Below are 22986 nucleotides of genomic sequence, written 5' to 3' on the forward strand. Positions count from 1 at the left end.
AAGGATGATTTTTTGGCTAAAATAGCCTCTTTCACCTCACCTTTTAACCATGACGGTAATCGTTTTGCCTTCCTTCCACCTTTCTTACGGGCCGATTCAGTAAAAATGCGGGAGAGCGGACAAACACCCGCTCTCCTGGCGTGTGCACCGGCCACTCGTTGGTGCGCGCGATTCAGTATGTAAATTAGGTGGTGCGGAAGAAACAGGCAAAAGGAGGCGCTAGGGCCATTAGCACGCCCCTAGCGCCTCCTTTTGACCCGGAGCGGCGGCTGTCAGCGGGTTTGACAGCCGACGCTCAATTTTGCAAACCGACGCCGGCAAAATTGAGCATCCAGTTTTCAGCCCGGACAGCCGCTGGCCCAATTTAAATTTTTATTTTTTTTTACTTTTTACACCCTTCGGGACCTCCGACTTAATATTGCTATGATATTAAGTCGAAGGATGCACAGAAAAGCAGTTTTTACTGCTTTTCTGTACACTTTCCCGGTGCCGGCAGAAACTAGCGCCTACTCAAAGGTAGGCGCTAGTTTCTTAGAGTAAAATGTGCAGCTTGGCTGCACATTTTACTTACTGTATCCTGCACGCATACCTAATAGGGCCATCACCATGCATTTGCATGTTGAGGGCGCTATTAGGTGCCGCGGGTTGGATGCGCGTTTTCCGCCCCTTAATGAATAAGGGGTAAGGGAAAACGCGCGTCCAAGGGCAGGTTAACAGTGTGCTCCGGAGCGCACTGTATCGGCCTGTTAATGCATGGAGAGCATATGGATTGTGCCTCTAGGATTGTATTTTTAAACAGTGTCCAAGCCTATCCTGGATCTTGGCCTGCTTGCCTGACATTCAGGTCGATACAGTAACGTGCGGTTGAAGATTTCCCGTCTGTAACGTGCTGGGAGCGCACAATACAGACGAGTAAGGCCATCCAGCGATACAGTCTCCAGTTTCACGCGTCCTTAGCGCTTCCTAAAATAGACACATAACCCTTTCCGCAACCAGCATGTAGATGATGTGTAAATGAATGAATTAGCTGTATAATGAAGGAATTAGCTATTCCCCTCCGATACTGTAACGGGCGCTGATATTATCTCCTTAGTAACCCGCTGTTTTGCCGCGGCCTTAACGTGTTAGTTTACCGCCTCCCCCTAGTAGGTGTTAGGACTGTGAGTCTTGTAGCAAACCCATCGACACCACTTAAAATACTGAAACACAATAAAACACAATAAAAAAAAAGCGATACAGAGATGATCGAGAAAATGTAATGCTGTGGGACACATAAAAACCTGTCAGAAAAAAAAAATAAATTTTTAAATACCTGTCGGAGGGCCGCGTGGGTCCAGGCGGGTGGCGGCGGGAGCCGGGGAGCGAGTGGTCGCGTGTAAAATCTAGGCCGTGGGCGGGTGGGCACCTGTTCCAAGCGGCGGCGGGGGCGGGTGGACGCGCGATAGTCTCAGACGGGCGGCGGGATCCGGGCAGAGGGAGCCAGCGGCGAAAACGGCCTCCGGCTCCCTCTGCCTGGATGAATGCACGGCAGTGAAGGAATGGCCGTGCGATTTCAGCGCTCAAGGCAGTCACATGCCATGACTGCCTTGAGCGCTGAAATCGCACGGCCATTCATCCAGGCAGAGGGAGCCTCTGCCTGGTTGAATGCACGAGTCACGTGACTACCGAAATCGCACGGGCATCCATTCCGGCGGGGGCCGTGCATTCAACCAGGCAGAGGCTCCCTCTGCCTGGATGAATGGCCGTGCGATTTCAGCGCTCAAGGCAGTCACGGCATGTGACTGCCTTGAGCGCTGAAATCGCACAGAGAGGAGAGGGGAGAAGGGACGGAGGGGAGAATGGCACGGAGAGGAGAGGAGGGGAGGGGAGGATCGCACGGAGGGGAGGGGAGGATCGCACAGAGGAGAATCGCACGGAGAGGAAAAGGGACTACCGTAGCAGGCCCGAGCCTTGCTACTTTTTCGTTTTTTTTTTGCTTCGGGAGGAGGGGACCGGACGGGGCTGCAGGAGACCGGACGGGCTGCACTGGAGACCGGACGGGGCCAGGGCAGGTAAGCGGGGGCTGGGGGAAAGTTTGCTGAGCATCGGGGAACATCTGGTACCTGTCATTTCAAATGTCATTTGAAATGACATTTGAAATAACAGATACCAGCGCGGCCGTGAAGCGTTAGGCCCACGAACCCAGGATACCGTATAGGCGCTCTATACAGTAAAATGGGTTGCGCGGTCCTAACGCTTGCATAAGGCTTCGCAGCCGCGGCATGCATTTGCATGCAATTAGAAGAGAGTATCGGGCGCTAAGTGAAGAGAACTGTGCGTGCGGGGAGGAAGGGTGTGCCTGACACTGCCGCACTGTTTCTACCGCGGCCTTACAGTATCGAGCTGTTTGCTGCCTGGATATCCCACCGCCACCTTAAACTCAACATGGCCAAGTCAAAGTTCCTTATCTTTCCCCGCAAGCCAACCTCCCCTCTTCCTCCTTTCTCTGTTGCTGTGGATAACACGGTAATCATCCTGGTTCCATCAGTCCGTAACCTTGGAATCCTCTTCAACTCTTCTCCCCTTCTCCATGCATATCCAAAACTCTGCTGAAACGTGTCATTTCTTTCTTTATAAAATTGCCAAAATCTGTCCTTTTCTTTCTGAACACACTATCAGAACCCTTATCCACTCTCTCATCTCCTTCCACTTAAGACTATTGCAAGCTGCTCTTCACAAGTCTCCCAGCAAGCCATCACACTCCACTGCAATCTTTCCTAAATTCAGATGCATAACTTATCTTTCGCCAAAGTCCCTATGCTCACATAGCCCCTCTTCTGAAATCACTGCACTGGCTCCCTATCCACTCCCACATACAGTTCAAACTCCTCTCTCACTTACAAATGCCTTCACTCTGCAGCACCTCACTACCTCTCCTGTATCTCTCTCTGCACTGCGCTCATTGGATAAGTCACTCCTATCTGTGCCCTTCTCCTCTACTGCCAATTCCAGATTCCATGCTTTCCACCTCTCTGTGCCGTATGCTTGGAATAGTCTTCCTCAACTAGTGCATCATGTTCCAATCCCATCTAAAGGCCCACATTTTTTTAAACCGCTTTTAAATCTTATGCCGATTGTCTGCTTTTAGTCTTAACTTTTTCTTTTTAACTATTATCTTGCTTTAAACCCCAAGTCTCTTGTCCTATATGGTTGATTTATTAGACTAAGCTCTAGCTTGTCTTTGGCTGTTTGTACAGGGCTGCATATGTCATGTTATACAATGTTAAGCAGTAGTGGTACCTGAATCTGCTTTGAAGTACCAAAACGTGGAATACAAGTAAAAAATAAAATCCTCTAACCCAAATGACAAGACCAAGTGGGGTTTCCCACTAGCTAAGCAGGTGATAGCGCTATAATCAGACCCACTGCTCTCTAACCTGTTGTGAGAGACAGAACTGAGTCCATCACCCATTAACGCATAGTGATAACCCAGACTGACAATAGCAGAACAGGGCCCACCATTCACTAATCAACAGTTTGTGTGTCAGGACTGGGCTACTGCCAGCCCACCCACCCAGAGTTAATGTGTGGTCCAAGCCCACCACAAACTATCCTCAAGAAAGGAGATTTATTAAGTCTTCACTGCATCCAAGGCTATTAAAAAGCTGCAGATCCAATAAACTTGAAGATTTACTACAAGGTTTGGTTCTCTTTTTTTGCCTGGATTATTTTTCTTCCTGCTGTGATCTTCTTTCTTGCAGCTGGTGTACAATATGTGTCCTAACTAATGCTCCCAAACATTGATTCAAACAATTATATGTACTTTGGCTGGTATCGAGGCAGAACTCCTTACAAGTGACCAGAAGTGACACAGACAATATTTGTTGAACAGTTTATTAAATAAACTTGGGTGAGACTGTGAGAAAGCAGCACACATTTTGTACTCTCCTTCTAGGGACTGGTCCTATTGGATTAAGGAGTTATGATGGAAGTCTGCACACATTGTGTATGTTTAGAGAAGTAGAGAGAACTTTATTCAGCTCAGATGATTTAATAAAATACAAAACTAGCATCTTCAGAAAGTAGAACGGTGGCAAGACATCATTCTCTATAACACTGCGATGGAACCATCATACTGCTGCATGTTCCATAACCACAAAGAAAGGGAAACTGAGTATGTGTATATTTTCACCAGCTCAAAGGAAGACAACAGAAATTAAAACATGGTTGTAAAATGTCTATAGTGCCAGCCTTACATGTCCATGCTCTCACTCTGTAACCTTCTTCTAAGCATATCTTGTCCAATCCTATCTACATAAAAAGAAAAAAAAAAAAAAAAAGACATTAATGCCCAGTCCCTCCAGTGAACCTCTGATTTCTTGTGCTTAGATTCTGACCATCTTAAAGGCCAAACCCAGTTCTTTCCCCTCCACTATTAGCTAAGACCATGCTTATAACACTGACCTATTATAGGTGAAGCCCAGTGGTGCACAAACTAGATTTCTGTTTGATTTAGGGGGAGTTCAGGTGGAGTCTGCATTAGTTTTAATGAGTATGCGTCAAAGTCCCTCCACTAAACAAAGTATGCAGTATTTGAGGAGTTTGCTGACAGAAACTTGGCAGCTGGGGCTCTAGCAAATAGTAAAACTCTTTCCTCTAGAGAGGTGTCCTTCCTCACACAGCACCTGTGCATATAATACATAAATACAGGACCAGGAGTGCCTGAATATTTCACAAAGTGGTGCAACTTGCCTTCAGGCAGGACAGTCTTATTTGTAGTCCTCAATAATACAGATCCCATGGGATGGGTAAACTATTACAGTACCCGAACAAGTAGCAGCATTACTTTGCAGCAACTCTCCAGATATTTCAAACAAGAGCAGCCCTGCTGCTGGTAAAAAGGAGTGCATCATAACTCAGAGTGAGAAGTCTCAGTCCTCAGCATCTCACTCGGTTTCAAAAAGATTCCTTCCATGACTTTCCAGTAATTGTTCTGATTCGCATAAGTCATGCCATGGACCTCCCTCTGGCCATGAATAGGTCGTCCATACTGTTCACCTGTCACTGAAAGGAAGACATCAGTGGACACATGCCTGAAGCGGACTTCACTTTCCCTCTCCCAAAACAACCCATCACAGAGAACAGTCCAGTCATCTAAGAAATCCCCCTCTCCATTATCTCCAAAAGCACTGACCTCCTGCAAAAGAGAAAAGGGTACAACAATCACTGAAAGAACCAGGCCCAGTGCATTCTGTTCTTGAAAGCTGCCAAAGCCTCTCTATTCACTAAACTATAGTAAACTTCAGCCAAATCTGGGCTAGAAACATGTACAGTATATGGGTTCTGGTGGAGTCTTGGGCCTCCCTTCAGCCACACTTTAAGAAACCTTTTTCTAATACTGGATCCTGCACTGGTGTTTAAGAAACATTGTATCTGACACAGTACATCTTTTTTTTTTTCTTGTAAGTATTTCAATAAAAACAAACCTAATTCTCTTCTCATAAATGTCTGAAAAGTCTTCAAGATCAACTTAGGTAGGGGGAAAAGGGGAACTAGATTCAGACAGCAACTAACAATGACACTGAACTCTACGGTCTGGGAAAAAAACAAGCATGGGAGTAACTTGCTGATGTGGCTGTTACTACCCTTAACCAATAAGCCTGATACTTCTGATGCAACTCCAACAATTCTCTCTGCTTCAACGGCAAGAGATAACGGGGAATCGGACTTAAACAGAAATCAACAAGGACCCTGACTTTGATGGTCTGGGAAACTAAGTATGGGGGTGACCTATATGGCACAGCAGATGCTACCATAAGCTTGCTGGGCAGACTGGATGGACCATTTGGTCCTTTTTTGCCATTATTTCTATGTTTAGTTTTCTAAGAGTCCAGGAAACAAACTCAAGTGATAAAGTGGCATTCTAACCAAAAAGCAGAGAAGTGAAGAAATGAGAGCCTGAGGGGAGAAGACTCAGTAGGTCTGCTAGCAATTATTTCTCCCATAAAAAAAAAAAACAATGGAAGGTGTGTTTGATAAATGTAGCCTATAGTTTTTGGCTACCATTTCTCAGCAAAGATCTTGTCTGGTTCTTGCTTATATTATTTTTATTTCACTCTATATGGTCATCATAACAAATTTGGTTCTTCTTTCACTTTTTCTTTCATTCTTTTTTCTCTTTTCAAAGCTGAGAAGGTATTTGCAAGTTTAGGACTGCTGAAATTCTGTTTGTGCCTTGATGTTAAGTCACAGAAAAGATCTTTTCTCTCTTTCCCTGTAGTTTACTCATTCACTCCTCACCTGGTTGCCTGAGAGAGGCGATGTGAAGTGATGGCTGTGGAGATTGCGACCTGTGTTCACATGGGTCAGGCGGATGTCCTGTCCACATCGGATGATGGTCCCACGCTCACACACCGTGGAGGTTTTTCCACGCACGCTCCAATAACTGTTACTATCATCCACCAAAGTAACACCTGTCACTGACTGCTGCCCGCTTCCTGAAGATAGCAAAAAAAACCAAAAAGCAAGGGTAGAGGTGCTGCCAAACTTGTGGCAATGGGAAGTATTACTAACCAGTAAAATGCTAAAAGCCACTTTCATCGTCCCGACTTCCTACAGGAAAACAAATACCAGGAGAGAGTATGGGTACTACTGGGAAACACACATGATCCTGACAAAAATATAGCACTTAACAACCCAGCACATTTACAGAAATAGATGGACTTTAGAGAGAAGCTTAAAAAGTTTCTTGGTCTTTCATGTCACTGATTCCATAAAGCTGTATTAGTTGATTTGAATGGTGAGACTAGATAGGCCTTTATGTTCTTTTTCTGCCATCATGTTTCTATGTGTCTATGTTTCTATTTTATATAACTTTTCTGCAAACGTATCATTTTCTTTGTTTTTTTAACACAATGCAGCAAAGGATTGGGGGAATAGTGCAACTTCTACTGCCACTATTGTGTCCGTCTCCAGAATCGAGGGTAAAGGCACATAACATTGTGACCTTGTACAGCCCAACTGCATCATCATGCAGCAGAAACCTGCCAGACTCCATTACCTAAGGCACAAAAATTTCTCTCTCTAAAGGACATCACAGACTCCACGTGGAGGTCTCCCTGTGCTGCAAGCCAAACAGCTGACCTCAGTTTTTAGGGTCAGTGCAGCTGAGCATAATAGACCAATCCCCTGGCTGTAATCATAGAAGCCAACTTTTCCAAAGGATTGAGGGTGATAAACTCCCTGTACATAGTGAAGGAGTTTGCTCAATATTGGGGGTGCTCACCACCCATACAGCTGGCACCTACGGCTTTAATTTGCGTATCTTTGCCGCTGCACCACAGTCTATTTGAGCCGATAACACGCTACGCCTTTAAGAAGCGTTTCTCTGGGTAACATGTAACTTTCATCCCTGTCCCTTCAACACTTCCGCAAAAATAGACCTCATTGGCGTTACCCTAGAGACGCAACATAACAGCAGCACGCTATGACGCTACAAACTACTTCAGGTTAGCTGACGTCTACTTAGTCTACGCTAGAACACAGGTGACATCAGCACGCCGGCCGGCCTGCCTTACCGGAGCCGTATCTGACGTCATGAGAATGCAGTCTGACGTTGTGGCGTGTGTTCAGGAGCTTCACTAGGGACCCGCAGGTAACGACCGAGAGCTCGGAGGAAGTAACGGCCGGTTCTGTGAGTACCAGCACCGGAACGAGCAGGAGTAGCAGAGCGCCCGCGCTCTCCCATAGCACCATCGTCTTTACCACCGGAAACAGTACCGCATCGGAAGAGGAAGCGACGCTACAAGAAGGGCCCGTGGCACCATAGAGACGATAGAGAAAAGTCGCGACTAAACAATTGTTGCCAGATTGGGCTACCTTTTTTCCCCGTTGGGTGGGGCAACTGGGCAGCTGAGTATTAGCAGCTCCCTGCGTTGCTATCGTCATCTTTTTTCTTTGCCTCGGGCAGCCCAGCAGTCGCAGAGCGATGACGCATAAGCAACAACCAAACAGAGATGACAGAAAGAGGAGGAGGGGCAGCTGCAGAGCACGGAAGAAAGAGGAAGGTGCAGGGAGACGCATACGAGAGTTCTTCCAGCTCTTCTTAGTTTTTAATTCCACGGTGCTGCTGCCAGTGTTAGAGAAACAGAGCTGGCTGCTTTTACCCCTGAACCTGCTATTGCTGCTGAATTATCCCTTCATCTCAGTGCTCACCTCCCCGATGTACCCTTCTAAAGCCTAACTCAACTGCGGCCTGGGAACTGGAAATATAAATTATTTCCTTAATCTCACCCCTTACATTTTTTTCTGCCTGATTGAGGATTAGGTTCCTGGGGGAAAGAGAAAAAGAGGAGCACTGAAAGATAGAGGACAAGACTGTAGTAAAAAGGGAGTTCTAGGAGAAAGAGAGGATGTTGAACACCATGAAAAAGAGGGCAAAGACAGTGTGGTGATACTGGTGCAGTGTCAAGGGTAGAATAAGCAGAGGAAAGTGGAGGTAGGAAGAGAAGTGAGCGTAAGGGGCAAGAGAGGAGTGTGGCATGTAAGGGCAAAAAAGAGAGAGAGGTGGAGGGACGGTTAGGGAGGTGAAGAAGCAAAGCGAATTGGTGGTGGACAAGGGAGTAATAGGGGAGTATGAGGCGTAGAGATGGAAGCAGGTTATCCCCATGTTTCTGTTAAGTGGAGCAATATTTACAATCCAAAACCAAGCAATTGTCAAACCCATTACAAAATTATTGCAAGCTATATTTTTACAGAGTGAGCAGCCCTCCTGATAATTCATACAATGCTGCTTGAAGTTACTTTGCTTTTGGACTTGGCTGTAGAAGCAAGCTTTTGCTTTATCCCTAATGTTTGCCTATCAGTACCCTGGACCATAAAAGCTGGGGCCCAGCATTGGCTGTCATCTGAATGCAATTCCCCCTTTTCCCCCTGCCGTCAAAACATAGAGCGATGTTGCAGGTTCATCACAAGCATCAAGGCTAATTTGGTAAGGATAATAATCCCCGTGCCTTCTGTTAAGAATAGTGAAGTGGGTTCTGCTAGTATTTGTATTTGGCCTGTGATCTGTATCACACAGTCAAACTAAGAAAAATAACACTCACTATATCTCTTATGTGAAATAACGAGTAACTGCCACTCCGTGCAGGTTATCCCCAAGCACCCTTTTCAAGCCTTTAGAGATCAATAATGTTTATCGCATGCCCCTTTGCATTCTTTATTTTCTTGTTTTCAACTTTAGCACCTCTTCCAGAAGGGTATTCCAGGCATCCACCAGCCTCGCCATGAAAAAATATTTCCTGATATTGGTTCTCAGTCATTCCCCCTGGAGTTTCATTTCATGACCCCTAGTTCTATTTTTTTTTCCAATGGAAAAGGTTTGAAGCTCATGCATCATTAAAATCTTTCAGGTATCTGAAGGTTTGCATCACATCGCCCCAGCATTTCCTCTCTTCCAGGGCATACATATTCGGATCCTTCAGCCTTTCCTCATAAGTCTTTCAATACAGGCCCCCACACCGTGTTTGCCTACATCTCTTTATCTTTTTTTCCGGATTGAGCAGACATCACCATTCAGATAGCCCATGAGCAAGGTGTCCACGAGAAAGAATAGCAGATTTAGTTTAAGAAGAAATTTAGTAAATAATGATGGGGGGATGTTAGGTGGCTGGCACCGGGAGCAGACGTGGCCACCCACTGCACTTTAAAATAACTCACCTTGAGCTACCCAATGACAAGACGTTACTATGGACAAAACGGGGCTATAGATATCTGCTAACACATAGTTTCTCTTGCTCCCCTTTCCTCCCGCCTTGTTTTCCTAGTTTGATTATCCTGACTCTCACTCAGTAGTGAGCTAAATGATCCTGGTCTATTATCCTTATTTATATGTCGCTTCATTCATTGATATAATACTCATTGCGGTTACAATTTGTTCACATAAAATTATACTATCAAATAAATATCAGAACAAACCCATTTTATTTTAAACATTCACAAAAAAACCAAACATAAAATCCACTTAATAAATATATTAAAATATACTCACAGGAATGACCAAATAAAGTTGAAACTCAGACAAGAAATAAAAAAAAAATAAAGACGTTTACAAGAAAACAATCCGTACTTAATAAAAGGCCATAAAATGCTTTAGAAACTTTCAGCATAACAAACCCTTAACAGCAGCAGTTAAGAAACGGTTCTGGCTCCCAGCTACTATGTCTCGCCGCTCACCTGTAGCTGAAAATAGCGCATACGCCAGCGGAGCGCTTCTCTTTGCTCCCCTGCACGTGAGCAGGGATGACGCCGGAAGTAACGTCAGCTGTGGGTTCTTTCCGTCCCTTTCCCTGCAGTGGTGCCTCCATCTTTAAACCCGAGCGGTGAGAGCGGCATTCCGGAGCTCGCGCGGCCGGTGAGTGGCTGTGGCTCGGGCTGCTGGGCCTGTCTCTCCGTGTTCCCGTGAGCTGAAAGTTCTACCCCTGAGCGAAAGCTGCCACGGAAAGGCCGTGACGCCGTCCCGCTGCCAGACCACGGTGCGAGCGCTCAGGCCTAAACTCGAATCTCGAGGGAATGCGCCTTGTTTATACCACTCTGTCTCTCACCCCTGTCCCAGATCTCTTTACTCATCCCCACCCCTCCGAGCCTCTGTCCCCGATCTCTTCCCTCATCGCTCCCTCCCCGAGCCCCTGTTCCGGATCTCTTTCCCCCTCCTCTCCGACCCCCTGTCCTCAATCTCTTTCCGTCCTCTGTGCCGCTGCTGCTCTGAGAATTCAACCTGGGAATCCTAGAATCCAGGCTCTCTGTCTGCCCTCTTGACTGTCCAGTTGACGCCCTATCTTTCCACACACTGCCTGTCTAGCAGAAAACCTGGTTCCTGTCACCCGGCTCTGACTTTAGCTTTGCCCCCAATCTAGTTTGCTTTAAATTTTAAGTACACTCGGCCAGTTTACTTTTTGTTCCCAACCTGCCTGTATCTCGCATTACTTTTCCCATCGGCGGCCTTGCTGACTGGCTCATTTGATTCCTTTTCATCATATGGCTCTAAACAATTTTAATAAATGAGTTAAACCATTCCTTCACGTTCTGCTTTATTCACAGACATCAGGATTTCTTGGTTTTCTCCCAGCACACATACACATCTTGTATATAAACTGACAAGTGCAGGCACATTGAATTAGTGAAGTTCTGTTTAGAAGTATGATTCTGGTAGTAGTGTCCAAAAGCAGGAATTAGTAATTTATACTTAGTGTAATGAAACTAGGTTCTGTACAAGGATTCTTTTACTAAGGCCTAGGAAATATTTCCTCATCCAGTAGTTTTACCCATATAATTAATTCCTTTGCTGTTTAGGGAGATGGACTTGTGTTCTAGTAAATGATAGCAGATAAAGACCAAAAATGGTCTATTCAGCAAAGTATTTAGGGCTGTAATTGCCGTGCCATGCAGGTCATCCCCCATTCAGAAATGTTACACTAAAAGTTACTGTGTTTGTACAGTATTTCTTTGTGTCATGGTCAGCAGGCTACATTGTTGGCAGCAGATACTTAGTTGTTTATGTTTACTTTTGTGGACTATAGCGAAAAAGCCAGAAGTCAACTGGGCTGTATGTCAATGTTGCACATTTTGTGCCTTACAGACTATTTCTACTATTATATTTTATATTTATGTGTTCCCTTAGTTACCAGAGAGAGTGAGCAGCCATGTCTGACTTTGTGGAGAGCGAGGCTGAAGAGTCTGAGGAGGAGTACATTGAGGAAGGAGACGATGGTCCAAGAGTTAGCAAGAAGTTCGTGGAAGAAGATGGTGAGAAGCAACTTTGGTACTCTACAGGATATGTATCCTAAAGATTATTCTCTGCTGCTAGCTACTTGCTTGACTTTTCTCAGACTTTGAAATTGAGCAAATATTTAATGTACAGATTCATAAGAGCACCTCTCTAGTTTCCTCTTCAGTCCGACCAGGGCAGACAGTGGGTTATATATGCCAACCAGGTGTAGACACAGATAACAGGCTCACTGATGTTACCTCTTATATACATTCATGCTGACACCAGCTTGCCAGTATGTTCTGTCTCCAGCAGATGGTGGATGTGCATTCCATGCTGTGGTTTTAGGCCTGGTTTGTAGTAAGACAACTCCTGCCTGTCTCCCTCAGTTGAGCCTAGCCCTAAGGAAAAGAACAGAAACTCCTAAGCTGACAGTTTTTACTCCCTCCTTCAGTTGAGCAGTATCCATCCAGGGGCCGTAATTAACTGGTGATCTTTGGGTTACCCCTTCTCTATTTCCCCCCTCTTCTCCTCCTTGCAGTCTACAAAAATAAGGATAGAAGAGCAGTTCTGTAACTAATCTCATAGATATGTGCATTTGAGTTCCAGAGTTAACAGGTTCAGTACCTGACAGACCTTTGAAAGACAGAGCTGAGAACCACTTAAGGACTTCAGTGAGGGTTCTCTCGTTCCTGACAGCAGTAGTGCAAGTCGGTTGGGCAGCTTGATGACAAGACAGCCTTGGTAGTGTGTGAAGATTAGCTGTTCTTGTTACTTTTTTTTTTTTAATTCTTTATTTATATATTTCACATTACAAAATAAAAAAACAATTTTGCAAATTAGTAAAGTCAGATGATATGGAATAAGTAACAACAATTTCCTAGAACTTAAATACATTGAATTTACGACATTCTCCATCCATCTTAATTATTATAAATCAATATAAATTTCTGAAACAGAATTCAATGATCCGAAACAACAGAGAGACATAAGAAAACATTTATAGTAATAGACTTCATGGCATACTACAGAATATTCCATTAATTACTGGGTGTTGATGTTAGGGGAACGTTCAACTTAAGGAAATCATCTAATTGCTGAGGAGTGAAAAAGATGTTAATCTCAGCTCCTTTTTTTAATATACATTTACATGGAAATTTTAAGTTGAACCCATAACCCAAAGTAATCGCCTGCTGGCGAAGTGTTAAAAACTCTCTTCGCCTGCCTTGAGTAATAGGAGATATATCCGGAAATACTTTTACATTTTCTCCATAGAAACTGGTAGGAAATTTTTTGAAATAATTTTTCATAATAAGCTGGAGATCCATAGATGATATTACAGAAACCAATAGGGTAGCCCTTTCCACCACTTCTGCAGCAGAGTCTTCCAAAAATTCGGTCAGATTTTCTTGAATATTACTATTAGCAGTAGACCTAGATTTTAGTAAAAAGAAACATTTATTTATCGACAGCAGTTGTTCCTCCTCAAAACCAAGAGCCTCTTCTAGATATCTCTTCAGAGAGACATATGGGTTTTCCCCCAAAATCCGCGGAAAGTTCAAGAACCTTAAATTCAGATGCCTAGAGGCATTTTCCAACGATTCAGTCCTTCTTGCCATAAATAAATTGTCCTTCACAACTGCTGCTTTGAAATTATTATTTTCAATTTCTTTTTCCTCCAATTTCTCTACCTTTTTTAGTACTGTATCATATTTATGTTGATAATCTAAAGAGTTTTGGGTTCCCTGTGAGGCCAATATTTCAACTTTCTCATTCACTCTGTTCACCATTGCTGCTACCCCCACCATCAGATCCCATAGTGCTGCATTGGTCACATTTTCGGGTCTCTCTGGGATTTTCAATGGGATATCTACTTGGGGAGTTAACTGTGGCAGAGGCTGAAATATGTCCACAGCACTTACCCCAGAATTCCTTTGCCACAGTCCGATAGATAGTCCTTCATTGGTGGTGACTTCACCCGGAGCTGCAAGTTCAATGTTCCGCGATGAAGACGCTGTGTTCAGCGTTACTGCCTCTACTTGGTGCCCGGAAGCGGTTCCCTCTACTAATGGTCCGGGCTAAAACACAGAGACCGTTCCTTGTGACGGTGCAGTCCTCAGTTCGAGACTCAGGCTTGTCTTCTCCGGCTGGGCTTCCTCTCTCTGCTGGAGCCGCGCCAAGGGTTCCTCGACTCCTGGAGGTACTGTAGTTGCGGAGGTGAGGTATTGGGTAATTTCTTACAAAACCACCGAAGATGGTGGGGGCGTCGAGGGATATACCCTGACTTTCCCCTTTCTCTTAGGGGGCATAGTTGAATAAGGAGAACTTGTTTAGGAGGAAAACAAATAGAGATCCGATGCCGACTCCTATACTGCCGCCATCTTGGATCCCTCAAAAATCTCTTGTTACTTAATAATGGAGCTCAGAGGCTGCAGATTGTGTTGGCAAGATTAATTGCGTCAATATGGAGGCAGCAGGACAGTGTTGAGTTTAAGGGAGCCACATTCACTGTTCTGTATTCTGCTGATTCCTACCAAAGTCTTATGCTCTATAGTGGCCATTTTATGGCTGTGATGATGCATCATCCCTATTTTCTTCTGATTAGCACAGTGCAGACAGCAGGGCCTAAGTGCAGGACAGTGGGCTGAAAGCTCCCGAGGGGAGGACAAGTTTGCAGAGTCCTGTAGTTCACCAAATCCCTGCCAGGACAGTGTGCTTGATGTCAATCATTTTGGATATACAGCTATTTGCAGATTTATCTGGGTATCTGTGTCTATCTCACGTGGCACAAGAGGATAGCATACTATCTGCTATTTCCCTCCAGAACTCTACTACATTCTACTCTACTACATTCCAGACCCTTAGCAGAAGTCTCAAGAGAGACTCTTGAGGAAATTAAAAACTCATGGAAGGCAATATTCTATTGTGGATTGAAAACTGGTTAAAAGATAGAAAATGGAGAATAAGGTTAAATGGTCAGTTTTCTCAATGGAGAAAGGTGAATAGTGGAGTTCTGCTTTTTAACAGATTTATAAATGATCTAGAGATCGGTACAAGGAGTAAAGCGTTCACATTTGCTCATAATACAAAATGATTCACAATTGTTAAATCACAAGAGGATTGTGAGAGTGGGAGACTGGAAATCCAAATGGTAGATGATATTTAACGTGGACAAATAATGAGTGATGCATGTAAGGAAGAGCAACCCAAATTATAACTGTACAATGCAAAGTTTCACATTCCCTGTTCGTACCCAGATCAGTCCAGACAGTGGGTTGAGCCTCCTTTCCAGCAGGTGGAGACAGACTAAAACTGAAAGGATACTCTATATAGAAACATAGAAATGACGGCAGAAGAAGACCAAACGGCCCATCCAGTCTGCCCAGCAAGCTTCACACATTTTTTTTCTCATACTTATCTGTTTCTCTTAGCTCTTTGGTTCTATTTCCCTTCCATCCCCACCATTAATGTAGAGAGCAGTGATGGAGCTGCAACCAAGTGAAATATCAAGCTTGATTAGTTACGGGTAGTAGGGGAAGTAACCGCCGCAATAAGCAAGCTACACCCATGCTTATTTGTTTTACCCAGACTGTGTTATTCAGCCCTTATTGGTTGTTTTTCTTCTCCCCTGCTGTTGAAGCAGGGAGCTATGCTGGATATGCGTGAAGTATCAGTTTTTCTTCTCCACTGCCGTTGAAGCAGAGAGCTATGCTGGATATGCGTGAAGTATCAGTTTTTCTTCTCCCCTGCCGTTGAAGCAGGATATCAGGCTTATTTGGTTTGGGGTCGTAACCGCCGTAACAAGCCAGCTACTCCCCGCTTTGTGAGTGCGAATCCTTTTTTCTTCTCCCCTGCCGTTGAAGCAGAGAGCTATGCTGGATATGCATAAAGTATCAGTTTTTCTTCTCCCCTGCCATTGAAGCAGAGAGCTATGCTGGATATGCATTGAAAGTGAAGTATCAGGCTTATTTGGTTTGGGGTAGTAACCGCCGTAACAAGCCAGCACTTTGTGAGTGCGAATCCTTTTTTCCACATTTCCTCTTGCTGTATGAGGACAGAGCTATATGAGGACAGAGCCTATCCTGTAACCCTTCAGTTTCTCAATGGAGAGGACAGAGCCTATCCTGTAACCCTTCAGTATTCGTCTGTCTCCAGCAGGTGTAGCAGCTCACCCTTCGGTTCCCTGCTCTAGGCTAGTCAGCCTTTCTTTTCTTCCTTTCTTCAAGGATCAAGCAAGTACTTATTCCTTAGGGATCTAGTGTGATCTTCTTCCTGTAAAAAAAAAAAAAAGGGAGTTTTTGTTTTGTGCAGGAGACTGTTCCGTCTTCTGGCTCTTGCCAGACTCAGGGGGGCTTTGCCCCTTGTGCAGAGCATAGCCTGAGTCCGTAGCCGCTTCCAGGTGTGGGGACCGAGTCTGGTGGTCCAGTTCTCGTCTCCCCCTCCTCTGGCTGCCGAGGGGGCTTAGTAGCCCACTGCTGTGCTCAGTCTGTAAAAAAAAAAAAAATAAATTCAAAGATACAGTTTAAAGTTAAACGTATTCAAAGTGCTTTTTTAACTTACCTTACAGCAGTAGACCCATTTTTCTCATTTTGGTCTTTGGAGGACTTGAACCGGCAGCCAGAAAGGCAGGAGTCAGCAGGTTTCCCCCCTGCTTCACTCCGGGCCTGCAGGCTGCCAATCAAAACTTTTTTTCTGCAGTTTTTTCTTCGGTGCGGCTCTCCCTATGCCACGGCAGGCAGCCTGCCTCTCTTGTGGTCAGCCCTCGTCGCAATTTTCGTGAGAGGGCCTCTGTTCTGCTTGTCTGCTGGGTGGGGAAGGTCCCTCCTCGGCAGGGCAGGCAAATTTAGTCCGGGGATCAAGTCCCCACAGCATGGCCAGGCAGTTCCCGGCTCGGCAAAGCCCGGGAGCGGTGGCCATTTTGGATTTTTCAGCGTCTCTGTTTTCGGAGCTGCCTGGGGCTGGGGGGGCCGATTTTTTTTTTCAGATTTGAGCCCCGTGGACCCCCAGGAGGGGATCCCTGACCTCCCCTCGCCTCCCCCCCCCCCCCCCCCCCCCGGGAATTCTAGGACCCGTTTTTTCCACAGAATTGTCCTCCTCCTGCATAAGTCCTATTTAGCTAGCCTGCAGGAGGAGGAGGAAGGTTCCCACCCAGATCCCCCCCGGGAAAAAAAAAGGTTCCCCGCTCTGCGCCGTTGACTACTGGCCTGATTGTGGAGCCCTCGGGGTCGATTCGCGTGTGGGTGGTCCCGGGAGGACCTCCCCCTCTCCCTGATCCCCCGATGGACCCGGTACTCCCGGATCCAGACGCCATCCCTGATGTAGAAGGTACCCTGCCTCCCCTGGAGGGGGACGATCCCAGAGACCTACGGATATTCCGCAGGGAGGAGCTGGAGCCCCTCATTCCCCTTGTCCTCCAGGAATTGGGCTTGGAGGGGCCCCCCGCAGACACCCTTACGGCTCAAGGATATGGACCCAGTCCTGGCGGGAATCAGGGCTCCGACAAGCGCCTTCCCTTTTCACCCCATGCAAGCTGTTGCTCTTGCGGGAATGGGAAGCTCCCGAGGCGGGACTCCGGGTGGGGCGGGCTATGGATAAGCTTTACCCCCTCCCGGAGGAATGTTTGGAAATTTTGAAAAGTCCCTCCATCTCTGCAGTCAGAAAACATACCACCATCCTGGTGGAGGGTTCCACGGCTCTGAAAGACACCTAGGACCGCAAGCTCGAGGCACTTATGAAGCGTATTTTTGATGCCCTGGCACTGGGGGTTCGTGCGACTATCTGCAGCAGTCTCATGCTACGGGCAGGCCTCAGGTGGGTTTAACAGTTAGTCTGCACCCAAGACCTCCCGTCGGCAGAGGCGGAGCAGGCTGAGCCTCTCGAGGCGCTCATCGCTTATGGGGCTGATGCGCTTTACGACCTCCTCCGTGTCCAAGCAAAGGCGATGGCCTCGGCGGTGTCCGCCAGACGACTCCTCTGGCTGCACAATTGGTCGACTGATCCGTCCGCCAAAGCGCGGCTGGGCACGTTGCCTTTCAAAGGTAAGTTGTTTTCGGTGAGGACCTTGAGAAGCTTATGGATTCCTTGGTGGAAAATGAGGTCCATAAGCTCCCGGAGGACCATCCGAAACCGTCCCGCTCCTTTACACCCTCTTGTCCTCGCTTTCGGGGCCAGAGACGGTATACCCCGCGCGGACGTGGTGGTTCCTCGAGGGGTTATTCTTCTCGGTCTCAGTCTTGGTCGCGGCCCTTTCGTGGGTGTCGGCCCTTTCACGAGGGCCAGCCTGCGTGCTCCGCCCCTAAGCCTGCCACACAACGAAGTTCAATTGACTCATTCCTCGGTCCTCTCCCTAGGCGGCCGCTTTCCCTGTTTTTCGAGGAATGGGTCAAAATCACGTCGGACCAGTGGTCCTTGACATTATCAGGGACGGGTACGCTTTAGAGATTGTTCGCGACCTACCGGATCTTTTTTTCTTTTCCCCATGTGGGCGGTCCAAGAGAGATGCGGTGGAACAAACCCTCACCGGGCTCCTGAAGCTGAGCGTGGTGGTGCCGGAGATGGAGCTTGGCGCCGGCCAGTATTCTGTTTCTTCGTCGTTTCCAAGAAGGACGGGTCTTTTCGCCCGATCTTAGACCTCAAGATTCCACATTTCCGCATGGAAACCCTCCGAGCGGTCATCGCAGCGGTTCGCCCCGGAGAGTTCCTCGCTTCACTCGCTCTTGCAGAGGCGTACTTCCATTTTCCGATTCACCGCGACTACCAGAAGTATCTTCTCTTCCATGTCCTCAACCAGGACTTCCAGTTTCGGGCGCTTCCCTTCGGCCTCGCCACCGCGCCTCGCACCTTCACCAATGTCATGGTGGTGGTTGCGGTGGCTCTTCACTGGGAGGGAATCATTGTTCCCCCCCTACCTGGACGACTGGCTCATCAGGGCTAAGTCGGCGGCTCTTTGCCAACAGGCGGTGGATCGCGTGTTAGCTCTCCTCGCGTCTCTTGGGTGGATAGTGTTTTCCTCCAAGAACATCCTTCAGCCCTACCAGGAGTTCGAGTTCCTGGGAGCCCACTTCGACACCCGAGTGGGCAAGGTCTTCTTACCTTGTGCGCGAGTTCTCTAGCTGATCGGGCAGATTCAGAATCTGTTTTGCTACCTTCCCCAACGGCCTGGGACTACCTGCAGGTCTTGGGATCCATGGCTTCCACCATCGACCTAGTCCCCTGGGCCTTTGCTCATATGCATCTGTTACAGAAAGCTTTGCTATCCTGTTGGCAGCCGGTGTCGGTACAGTTTCACATAGTCCTTCTGTTCTTGGACTCTACAGTCGCCGACTTGCAGTGGTGGCTGTCGCTCCCTCGTCTCCTTCAGGGAATGCCTCTCCAAGCTCCACTGTGGACGATAGTAACCACAGACGCCAGTCTGTTGGGCTGGGGTGCGGTCTGTCTCTCCCAGTCCCCTCAGGGGACCTGGTCGCCAACTCAGTCTCGCTGGCACACGCATGGGCAGAATGGCATCTGCAGTGTCTGGCGGTCTCCCACATCGCGGGCAAGGAGAATGTTCAAGCTGATTTCCTCAATCGTCAATCGCTGGATCCGGGGGAGTGGGAGCTCTCGGACGTGGCCATGGCTCTGATAGTGGACAGGTGGGGTCCCCCCCACCTGGACCTCATGGTGACATTGCACAACACCAAGGCAAATCGGTTCTTCAGCCGCTGGAGGGCGCATGGCTCGGAGGGCGTGGATGCTCTGGCTCTCCCTTGGCCGGTGGATGTCCTTTTGTACGTGTTCCCCCCCCCCGTGGCCCCTGGTGGGAAAACTTCTCAGAAGAATAGAGCTCCACCGGGGACCCATGGTTCTGGTAGCACCCGAGTGGCCATGAAGGCCGTGGTTCGCAGATCTCATCAACCTGGCGACGGACGGACCCCTCCGGCTCGGTCATCTCCCTCGTCTACTTCGGCAGGGGCCTGTATTTTCCGACCAGGCCGATCGCTTCTGTCTAGAGGCCTGGCTTTTGAACGGCGACGCCTGAGGCGTAAGGGCTATAAGGAGGAGGTCATCCCTTACTGCGGGCCCGAAAACAGTCGATTTCTTGGCTTACATGTGTATCTGGAAGGTCTTTGAATCTGTTTGTGCGAAGTCGGGTGTCTCAGCGTGCTCCGCCCCGGTCTCGTTGGCCCTTTCTATCCTTCAGTTCTCTGTGCATGCAAGTCTCCGCTCTCGGCTCCCTCCTCAGTCGGGTACAAGGTCATCCCTTAGCGGACCACCCGGACATGATCCGGTTCTTGAAGGGCGTCAAACTCCTATGTCCGCCTTCTCGTACCATTTGCCCATCGTGGAATCTTAACCTGGTCCTTCGGGCCCTCTGTACTGCTCCGTTCAAACCTCTCCGTCGCGCTACGTTAAAAGATCTTACACTCAAGACTGTTTTCCTGGTCTCTAGCTCCTCCGCTCGACAGATCTTCGAGAGTCAAGCGTTGTCCTGCCAGGAACCTTTCTTGCTCTTTTCCGATTCAGGGGTATCCCTCAAGACGGTCCCTTCCTTCTTGCCAAAGGTTGTTTCCAACTTCCATGTCAACCAGTCGGTAGAACTCCCTGCGTTTTCCCCAGAGGAGATTGCGGGTACGACTTGGGGCGATCTTCGTAAGCTGGATGCCAAACGGGTTCTACTTCGCTATCTCCAGGTTACCAATGACTTTCGGGTCTCGGACTATCTTTTTGTCCTCTGGAGTGGTCCCATTCGGGGTAAGCTGGCGTCTAAGACAGCTATTGTGCGGTGGTTGAAAGAAGCGTTCTCCTCGGCCTATTTTTGCCAAGGTCGGGCGGTTCCCGAGGGCCTAAAGGCTCATTCGCTACGTTCTCAAGCTACTTCCTGGGCGGAGAGCCAATCAGTCTCCCTGCAGGAGATTTGCAGAGCTGCCACATGGACGTCTTTGCATACTTTTGCTCGGCACTATTGTCTGGATGTGCAAGCTCCGGTCTCTGGTTCCTTTGGGCGGCAAGTGCTTCGAGCGGGACTGTCTCGGTCCCACCTGGTTTAGGGAAGCTTTGGTACATCCCACAGTCTGGACTGATCCGGGTACGTACAGGGAAAGGAAAATTAGTTCTTACCTGTTAATTTTCATTCCTGTAGTACCACGGATCAGTCCATTCGCCCTTCCCTGTCTGTCTTTCTTTCTGTCCTCTCGAAGCTTGTTTATTGCAGATTCAGTACTTCATTTTTGTGCAAGAATACTGAGCAATGACACCGGAAGCCTTGGTTGTCCAAGTACCAAGTCTATGCACGAGCGGATAAGTCATACCATGTTCCTTACATTGTTCTACAGTTGCTCAATTGAGCTTTATGGTTACTTGCTTGATCCTATTCTGGTTTTGTTGTTTTCTGCTTTGACAATGGTTATACTGAAGGGTTACAGGATAAGCTCTGTCCTCATATAGGATATCCTTTCAGTTTTAGTCTGTCTCCACCTGCTGGAAAGGAGGCTCAACCCACAGTCTGGACCAGTGGTTCTCAACCTTTTTTCTGTCGGGACACACCTGACAGATGGTTCTCACATGCGTGACACACTGACCCATGATCGTCACGGGGCTAGATGTAAATGTACAGTTTGCATCCACGGGAACCCCCCTGACCCACAATAATGGATGTAAAGCAGAATTATGACATTCCCCATACAACTCACCCTCCAAAAAAGATATTCTGGTTCTGGTATCACCTCAGTAACAGCAACTCAAACTCCTTCTACTTCCAGGCTCAATAGCCCTACTTATGAAAAGACAGCAGTTTACCACCAATGCATGTCCTCTTGAGAAAACACAACAAATAAGACCGATACAAACACTTACATGCTAGTAAAATATCTCATCTCGGTAACAGACACAGAACCGACCTAGCATACTCCCAGGATCTGTAGTAATGCACATAAACTAATCCGCACACAGTTACATCTGTATTATGGAATACACTCAAACAGGAGCAACCCTATCTATGAAAAGGCAACACTACAAATATTAAATCAGGCCCTAAACACCAATACACCTCTTATTAGGAAAACAGAACTAGCAAGCAGCTATAGATCCCCACACAGAAATAATTGTAAAACTATACTAATAAGCAGAATAAATGTTTCTAAACAGCTATGAACAGAATAACATCCAACAATTAAAAACTCATAAAAACTATTAAAAAATTCTCCAAACACCAATAAAATATTTCAAAAAAAGCAGACACATCACATAATATTAAATAATTAAAATGGCAGTCAATCAAGAAAAATAAACTTAAAAAGCCACCTTTACTTACCCCCTCCAGCAGCTCTCCTGCTCCTCTTCCATGCAGGCCGTGGCACACACCAGAAGCAGCAGTAGTGGCTAAGCTCTATAATCATGGTCCTCTTCCTTAATGCCCATGTCTCTCACACACACACACACACCATACCAGTCATGCCCCCGTGACCAGTTTCTGTCTCTCACACACTAATCATCTCCCAGTCTTTGACACACACACCAGTCACCTTCCTGAACAGTTTCTCTCATGCCATACACACACACACACACACACACACACACAGGCTTCCCACTCCCGTGTTCTACTTACATATACGGGCTTCTCACTCTCATAATCACTTTCTCTGTCTCAAACACTCACCAGTCTCCCATGCTTGTTCTCTCCACGTGCACAGGCTTCTCATTTCTATAATCACTTTCTTTCTCTCTCACACACACACACCAGTCACCTGATCTCTCTCATGCATACACACACAGGCTTCCCACTTCCATGTTCTGTCTTACATATACAGGCTTCTCCCTCACATGCTGTGTCTCACACACACCCAGGTTTCTCACTCCCATGCTCACTCTCTTCACATGCACAGGCTTCTCATTCCCATAATCACTTTCTCTCTGTTACACACACATACATACACACACACACCAGTCTCTCTCATTTCCATGCTCGCTCTCCACTGCACAGGCTTCTCATTCCCTGAATCACATTCTTTCTCTCATATTCACACACACCAGTCTCTTTCTCTCACACACCCCATCACCTTACCAACCAGTCTCTCACTCTCATGCATGCACACACACACAGGCTTCCCACTCCCATGCTCTTTCTCTCACATAATCAGGCTTCTCACTCCCATGCTTTTTTTCACACACACACACCCTCCCCCCCCCCCCCCCCCCCCCCCCCCCCCCCCAACCCCAGGCTTCTTACGCCCATGCTTTCTCACATACCCAGATTTCTCACTTCA

General features: G+C 47.2%; 2 protein-coding genes across 4 annotated transcripts in view; one reads left to right on the top strand and one right to left on the bottom strand.

Moving 5' to 3' along the window:
- Positions 1–3857: 3857 nt before the first annotated feature.
- Positions 3858–7837, bottom strand: SDF2 (stromal cell derived factor 2). Of its 2 annotated transcripts, none has more exons than XM_029611013.1 (3): positions 7557–7837; positions 6280–6476; positions 3858–5176 (listed from the first exon to the last, which is right to left on the bottom strand). In XM_029611013.1, exons 1-3 carry the CDS (start codon positions 7732–7734, stop codon positions 4889–4891), a joined length of 663 nt encoding a protein of 220 aa, XP_029466873.1. In that variant the 5' UTR covers positions 7735–7837; the 3' UTR covers positions 3858–4888. The 2 variants fall into 2 exon arrangements, with proteins under 2 accessions (XP_029466873.1, XP_029466874.1); XM_029611014.1 differs by having other exon boundaries at positions 6280–6591; positions 7557–7683.
- Positions 7838–10239: 2402 nt separating this feature from the next.
- Positions 10240–22986, top strand: part of SUPT6H (SPT6 homolog, histone chaperone and transcription elongation factor) — a 260364-nt gene continuing 247617 nt past the window's right edge. Inside the window, exons 1-2 of one of the 2 annotated variants that reach the window (XM_029611011.1) lie at positions 10240–10390; positions 11657–11781. In XM_029611011.1, coding sequence (XP_029466871.1) covers positions 11679–11781 — 103 coding nt within the window. In that variant the 5' untranslated portion in view covers positions 10240–10390; positions 11657–11678. Of the gene's footprint in view, positions 10512–11656; positions 11782–22986 lie in introns of both variants that reach the window. The other variant, XM_029611012.1, reaches the window with a different exon arrangement.

Source organism: Rhinatrema bivittatum, chromosome 8, assembly GCF_901001135.1.
Source record: "Rhinatrema bivittatum chromosome 8, aRhiBiv1.1, whole genome shotgun sequence".
Classification (NCBI taxonomy): domain Eukaryota; kingdom Metazoa; phylum Chordata; class Amphibia; order Gymnophiona; family Rhinatrematidae; genus Rhinatrema; species Rhinatrema bivittatum.

What these genes read in the sequence shown, in the direction of transcription:
- SDF2 (XM_029611013.1), bottom strand. Translation starts at nt 7,734, where the DNA reads ATGGTGCTATGGGAGAGCGCGGGCGCTCTGCTACTCCTGCTCGTTCCG. An exon ending in TGACGTCAGATACGGCTCCG is followed by an intron (nt 6,477 to 7,556) that starts GTAAGGCAGGCC and finishes TGCTATCTTCAG; the next exon opens with GAAGCGGGCAGCAGTCAGTG. An exon ending in CGCCTCTCTCAGGCAACCAG is followed by an intron (nt 5,177 to 6,279) that starts GTGAGGAGTGAA and finishes TCTCTTTTGCAG; the next exon opens with GAGGTCAGTGCTTTTGGAGA.